This window comes from Beta vulgaris, chromosome 6 (genome assembly GCF_026745355.1).
Source record: "Beta vulgaris subsp. vulgaris cultivar EL10 chromosome 6, EL10.2, whole genome shotgun sequence".
NCBI classification, from domain to species: domain Eukaryota; kingdom Viridiplantae; phylum Streptophyta; class Magnoliopsida; order Caryophyllales; family Amaranthaceae; genus Beta; species Beta vulgaris.
This window is the reverse complement of record NC_079207.1, coordinates 62,045,732-62,053,047: the sequence shown is the minus strand read 5'-3', so window position 1 is coordinate 62,053,047 and position 7,316 is coordinate 62,045,732. Positions and strand designations below refer to the sequence as shown.

Below are 7,316 nucleotides of genomic sequence, written 5' to 3'. Positions count from 1 at the left end.
TTGACAAGATCAATAAATCAATTTATTTTTGACAAGATCGAGAACTCAATTTTCAGCGATTTTTATTTATATTATAAAAAGGCGAACACATTATTTACCAAAATGAAAAGGTGAGCACATATTATTTAACATGAGTTCGAATGCGACTATTAACTTCTATGATTTGAAACGAGTAAGAAAATCATAAGGTAATAGGTGTCAATGTAATTTTTCGTGACTTATCGTATAAATCGGAGGAAAAATTTAGAATACAACTGTAGATTAGAAATTTATTAATTTGTATATCTTTTATTGAGAAAATTGAGGAAGTAAATTAAAAATGAAACTGTAGGGGGGCTGACTAAGTTCCATACCGATTTAATTGACACCGGTCTAATAGCTTTTGGGCTTACGAGCCTGGGCTTAGATCCAGTTTATATCTCCAGCGCCTACGAGCCTAAAAGATATACTTTCAGTAAAAGATAAGAATATATCCTAAGGGAATATTCTTGGGGATCTCTCCCGTAAATACCGGGCCCAATAGAGATATGGGCTTAATCGAGTCCCTATAAATACTCTATTGATCTGAGTCATAAGGTACGTACACGAATCCCAATACATGATATTTGAGAGCTACCGGCTTTTAACCTATACTGACTTAGGCATCGGAGGGGCGTTCCTCGGATCAACCCCCGAGGCTAGTTTACTTATTCTCTTTTGCAGGGATCCAAACCGGCTTCAATACAAGGACTTAACGGTTCAAGACCCTGTAATTTGTCCCATACCGGAACAATTGGCGCTAGAAGGAGGGCGAACAATACCTTGTAGTCTAAGCCATCTCTTGCAAACAAAAACCCTTATGGATCCTAAGCAGCAATTAGGGATGCCGGAAACCGATGAGAACAATGTCCCCATTGACCAAGCCCCCCCGGGGTACACAACTCCGCTGCCGGCCGCTAGGCACAATCGGCCACCTGTTGACACGACTAGAAAAACCCCTGAGACTCCCCAGGAAGACATCTTCCACACCCTGCAGAATATGTTCACCCCAGAACAACTCAGAAGTGCAGCAGAGGTTTTTCAGGCAATGGCAAGCGGTATCCCACCGACCGGTCCCCGGCCAAAGCGACCCCTGAGCAGAGCCCGAGCCCGGTGAGAAAGCTTCGTACACCGTGGACGGGCCGCCAGGGGCGACGAGACCGGCATGACCAGGATCAGGTGGCAAACTCGAAGACCCCCACAGAGCAGGTGGGGAATGAGGAGGAAGAAGAGGAGGAGGCGCAGGACACTGAGGTTCAGCAGCATTCCTCCTAGCCGAGAAGGGGAAGTGAATACCGGCGTAGAGCACAGGTGTCGCTGCGGAACTCGCCCTTTTCCACTGCGATTCTACAGGAGCCCATGGAAAAACTGAAAATGCCGACATGCAAGTATGACGGTAAAACTGACCCAGAGGATCATATATCGGCTTATGAGGGTCATATGATGTTGTACACCGATACTGACTCGGTGTGGTGTAAGGTGTTTCCATCTACCTTGATCGGACTAGGGCAGACCTGGTTTAAAAGCATTCCGCCGGCAACTGTGTTTGACTTCCGACAACTCACATCCATGTTCGTAACACACTTCGTCAGCAATAAGCGTCGTGAACGAACAACCGGCGAGTTAATGTCTATTAAACAAGGAAGACGAAAGCTTGAGGGATTATGTCGGGCTTTCAATGCCGAAGCCGTCACCATCCCGACACTGCACAGGAAGTAGCAGTACTGGCCCTGATGACGGGGTTGAAGAAGGTACCCCATTTCGCAGTTATCTCGGCAGAAAAAAGATGACATGCCTAACAGAAGTCCTGGGAAAGGCTAATGACTTTTTCAGGGGAGAAGAATTTGACAAAGCTGCTAACGCGAAAAGGCCAGCGGCTATAGAAAAAGATAAAGAGAAAGATCAAGATAAGGATCGCCGGGATGACAAGTACCGGAAGGACAAAAAGTCCGAGTCCACCGGCAGAAGAGAGGAGAACAACTCTGTGAAAAAGGGGTTTGAAGGAAGGCCGGACAAATACAACAATTATACACCGCTGACAATATCCCGGGCCAGATTTTTGAACTGCATAGTAAGGATGATAAGTGGCAAAGGCCGCGAAAAATGTACTACAAGGGTAGGGATAAGTCCAAGTGGTGTGAATTTCATGACGATTACGGTCACAAGACGGATGATTGCAAGGACCTTAAGGACGGGATCGAAGACCTCATCAGGCGAGGTTACTTTACCCAGTACCAATCAAGGACTGATCGCAAAACTCCTCCAAGGGAGGATGAAAATAGCAATAGAAGACCGGTAAAAGATAGGATCACTGAGATCCACATCATAAGCGGAGGACCAACAAGAGGCGGTAGTATTCACGGGGCTAAAGCTAGCCTTAAAGAAGTCCGCCACCAGGTGAACTATAACAATGCCAGAAAATGGCCGGCACCTCCATCATGCCGTCTGTGCTTTTACTTCAGAGGACGCTAACGGGATCGTTTATCCTCATGACGACCCTTTGGTAGTATCTCTGCAAATATCCAATGCAATGGTCCATCGCGTTCTGGTCGACGGAGGAAGCTCCGCCAATATTCTCTACAAAGAGACGTTTGAAAAAATGGGATTTGACGAAACATGTTTGAAACCGGTCTCTTACCCGGTTATCGGCTTCACAGGAGCATCTGTTGTCCCAGAAGGGACGGTAAAGCTGGCGGTCAAAATAGGAGAGGGGTCCCGGTCCAAAGACCTCATGGTGGAATTTCTGGTTGTAGACGTCCCGACGGCGTATAACGCCATCATTGGAAGGCCGCTAATTCATGACGCCCAGGCTGTTGTCTCAATGTATCACCTTACCATGATATACACCTCCAATGACGGCAACCCCGAGAAAATCAGAGGGAATCAAGGATCGGCAAGGGCATGCTACCTCACCGCGCTAAAACACTCTGACCATAAACGGCCAGCCGACACACCACCGTCAGAAAGAAAGCGGAGAAGGCTGGAAAATAAGGCCAAGAAGGATCTGTCCATGGAGAATTTCGAGGCAAGGCCGGCAGATCAGCCGAGACCTAGTCCTGCGGGGGAAACTGAAGAAATCAGTCTAGAAGAAAACAGACCCGACAGAACAGTAAAAATTGGGTCCGATTTGGGTGAAGAAGTGAAGGTTAACCTAATTTCCTTGTTAAGAGGTCATGCCGACATTTTCACTTTCTAGGCAGACGAAATGCCGGGCATTGACCCAGATTTCATGGTGCACCGCCTAAATGTGAACGAGGATGTAAGGCCGGTAAAGCAGAAGAAGCGAAACTTCTCAGCCGAAAAGAACGCAGCCATAAAGGTGGAAGTAGACAAGTTGCTAGCGGCATACTTCATCGAACCCTGCAATTACCCAGAGTGGTTGGCGAATGTGGTGATGGTGAAAAAATCCAATGGGACATGGCGTATGTGTGTAGACTTTACTGACCTCAACAAAGCCTGTCCAAAGGACTGCTACCCATTGCCAAGAATTGACCAACTGGTAGACTCAACTAGCGGCCATGCACTATTGAGTTTCATGGATGCTTTTTCAGGATATCACCAGATAAGTTTGTTAGAATCCGACAGGAACAAAGCGGCCTTCATCACGGATGCAGGAGTTTATGCCTACAAGGCAATGCCGTTTGGGCTCAAAAATGCCGGTGCTACCTATCAAAAGCTGGTAGACAAGATATTCGAGCATCAAAAAGGCAGAAACGTAGAGGTATATGTGGACGACAGCATAGTCAAGAGCTTAACAGAAGAAGACCACATAGTTGACCTAGAGGAAACGTTTGAAACACTCCGCCAACATCAAATGAAGTTAAATCCGAAGAAATGCGTGTTTGGGGTGCGATCCGGCAAGTTCCTGGGCTTCATGGTGAGTGAAAGGGGGACTGATGGCAACCCCGATAAAATCAAAGCCATCAGTGATCTCCCGGAGCCAAAGAGCATCCGGGACATTCAAAAGCTGACCGGGCGGATGGCGGCCCTAACAAGATTCGTTTCCAAATCGGCGGAAAAGGCCTTACCATTCTATAAAATACTCAGAGGAAACAAGAAGTTTGAGTGGGGAGAAGCGCAGAAGCAAGCCTTCGAGAAGGTAAAAGAGCACCTCCTGCGACTGCCCACTATAACCCGGCCAGAGTTGGGGGAAAAGCTGCAGCTATACGTGTCGATAACCGAGAAGACGGTCGCAGCGGTATTATTAGTAAACCGGCAGGGACAACAAAGCCCCATATACTTTGTCAGTCATGTACTTGCCGGTGCGGAGCAGAGATATGAACTGCTGGAAAAAATGGCCTATGCCGTCTTGATTGCAGCAAGAAAGCTGAGACCATACTTTGACTCCCACACTGTCCAAGTCCTCACAAATCAGCCTTTGGAAAAAGCTCTCCACAAACTAGACACCACCGGCAGATTATTGAAGTGGGCAATTGAGCTATCGGAATTTGACATAGAATACCGGCCGCGTACCGCGATCAAAGCCCAAGCTTTAGCAGACTTCATAGTGGAGACAACTTATTCTGAACCAGCGGAATCCACCGGCAGGTGGAAAATCGAGGTGGATGGGTTAGCAGCCCAGAGTGGAGCCGGAGCCGGAGTGGTCATGACGTCCCCAGAAGGGGAAATCTTTGAACATGCCATCCGTTTTGGGTTTAAGGCCTCCAACAATGAAGCTGTGTACGAAGCAGCCCTGGCCGGACTAAGTCTGAGCAATGCGGCTGGAGCAAAAAACGTCATTATGATAACGGACTCACAATTAATCTCAAGCCAAACAGAAGGGACGTATGAGGCTCGAGAACCGGTAATGCAGAAATACCTCCCTGGTGAAGAACATGGTAAAAGGGTTGCAAAGCTTCGAAGTGCAATTGGTCCCGAGAGCTGAAAACATGGCGGCAGATGCCCTGTCAAAACTGGCGAGTTCCAGTCTAAGCGACAAGAAAAGGAACGTCAGGGTGGAGACATTGACAGAAAGAAGTATAGAAGTTGCCCAAGCGTCCGTTAATACAATCACCTCTGAACCAGAGTGGTACGATGGCATACTGGCATATAAGCTCAAGGGTGAGCTCCCGGAAGATAGGATGACGGCGCAAAAGTTAAAGAGGGACTCTGTTTGGCACTGCGTCTTTCAAGGACAGTTGTACAAGAAAGGATTCTCATTGCCTTTACTAAGGTGCGTCACGGCTCACGAAGCGACAAAATAATTGAGGAAATTCACGAAGGTGTATGCGGGAACCATATTGGTGGTAAAGCGTTAGCACTTAAAGCGCTGCGAGCAGGGTTTTACTGGCCTACAATGCTGACGGATGCCCAAACCTACGTGAAAAAGTGTGATAAGTGTCAAAGATTCGCACCAGTGATCAACGAGCCGGCCAATGACCTCCAGTCGATTTTAAATCCAATCCCTTTCGCGCAGTGGGGGATGGATATTATAGGGCCCTTTACACCGGCATCCGGGGGAAGAAAGTTCCTGATAGTGGGTATTGACTACTTCACGAAATGGATCGAGGCGGAGCCAACAGCAAAAATAACGGCTAATCAGGTAAAGAAGTTTATCTGACAGAACATCATCACTAGGTTCGGCATCCCGATGGGAATAGTGATGGATCATGGCGTCCAGTTCGATTGCGGTCCGATACGCGACTTTTTGCGTCCTTACAGCATCAAGTTGCCTACTCTTCAGTCTGCCTTCCGCAAAGCAACGGCCAAGCCGAAGCCGCAAACAAACAGATCCTCAATGCCTTGAAGAAGAGGTTGGATGAGTTGAAGGGTGCATGGGCCGACATGGTACCAGCAGTGCTGTGGTCCAACAGAACCACCGAAAAGGAAGGCACCGGGGAAACACCGTTCAGGCTAGCTTTAGGGGCAGAGGCGGTACTCCCGGTAGAAGTAGGGTTACCCAACTGGCGGATCCTGAATTATGAGCCCGTTTTGAACAAGAAAATACACAAGGAGGACCTAGACCTCTTACCAGAAATCAGATTGGGGGCAGAGCTGAGGTCGGCAGCATACAAAGACCGGATAAGCAAGGCCTACAATAAAAGAGTGCTAAGCCGTCCTATCTCCAAAGGAGACCTCGTCCTCAGGCGGACGACAGCAACGGGAAAAGCCCACGTGGATGGAAAGCTTACAGCCAATTGGGAAGGGCTTTACTTGGTCAATGAAGAGATAGTACCAGGGTCCTTTCGGCTCGAAGACATGGCAGGCAAGTTGTTGAAAAATAGTTGGAACGCCAGTATCCTTAAGAAATACTATGTGTAGTTAGTAGATGGGCAATGTCGCCAGTAGGAGTGAATAATCAGGCGCTTGTGCCGAAAGTATTTATCAGTTTAAGTGTAGGCAATATTTCCGGCATGGCCGGGAAGAGCCGTTTTATCTTAATAAAATGAGCATCTTCCGCACACGTCAAGTCTTAATGCTGCCCAAACAAATTAAACATTATTGATTAGTCAGTCAATGACCTTAGTGGATCTGCTGAACTAATCAATAGTGTGAAACCGGTCAATGACCTTCGTGGATCCGCCGGAATGAAGTAAATTAAACATTATTGATTAGCCAGTCAATGACCTTAGTGGATCTGCTGAACTAATCAATAGTGTGAAACCGGTCAATGACCTTCGTGGATCTGCCGGAATGAAGGAAATTAAACATTATTGATTACTCAGTCAATGACCTTAGTGGATCTGCTGAACTAATCAATAGTGTGAAACCGGTCAATGGCCTTCGTGGATCTGCCGGAATGAAGTAAATTAGACATTATTGATTAGTCAGTCAATGACCTTAGTGGATCTGCTGAACTAATCAACAGTGTGAAACCGGTCAATGTCCTTCGTGGATCTGCCGGAATAAAACAAATTAAACATTATTGATTAGTCAGTCAATGACCTTAGTGGATCCGCTGAACTAATCAATAGTGTGAAACCGGTCAATGACCTTCGTGGATCTGCTGGACTAGGATAAGCTAAACATTGTTGATTAATTAGCATAGAAAATAAATTAATCAATGAAACCAACCAATGACCTTATTGGATATGCCGGAATAACATAAAAAACATAATAAGAGACAACACGAGAGTTGGCCAAAAAATGTACTTCATTAATCAATGAAAGATTACAACCCTAAAAGCTAAGCGGTCGACCACATGCGGTATGACCACTAAAGAGTAAGACAAAAAATACCGATCACATGCGAACGGATTTACAGAACGGTAAAGATAGTTTGGCTGCCCAAGGAAAAAGACGGCATGGTTGCATAAAGCACACCACCCACAAAGTGGCCCGAAACCGGAAGAAATAAG

General features: G+C 46.8%; 1 protein-coding gene across 1 annotated transcript; it reads left to right on the top strand.

Moving 5' to 3' along the window:
- Window positions 1–2,428: 2,428 nt before the first annotated feature.
- LOC130591884 (uncharacterized) lies at window positions 2,429–3,214 on the top strand. The gene has a single exon (XM_057395832.1). The coding sequence runs from the start codon at window positions 2,429–2,431 to the stop codon at window positions 3,212–3,214; it is 786 nt and encodes a 261-aa protein (XP_057251815.1).
- Window positions 3,215–7,316: the final 4,102 nt, after the last annotated feature.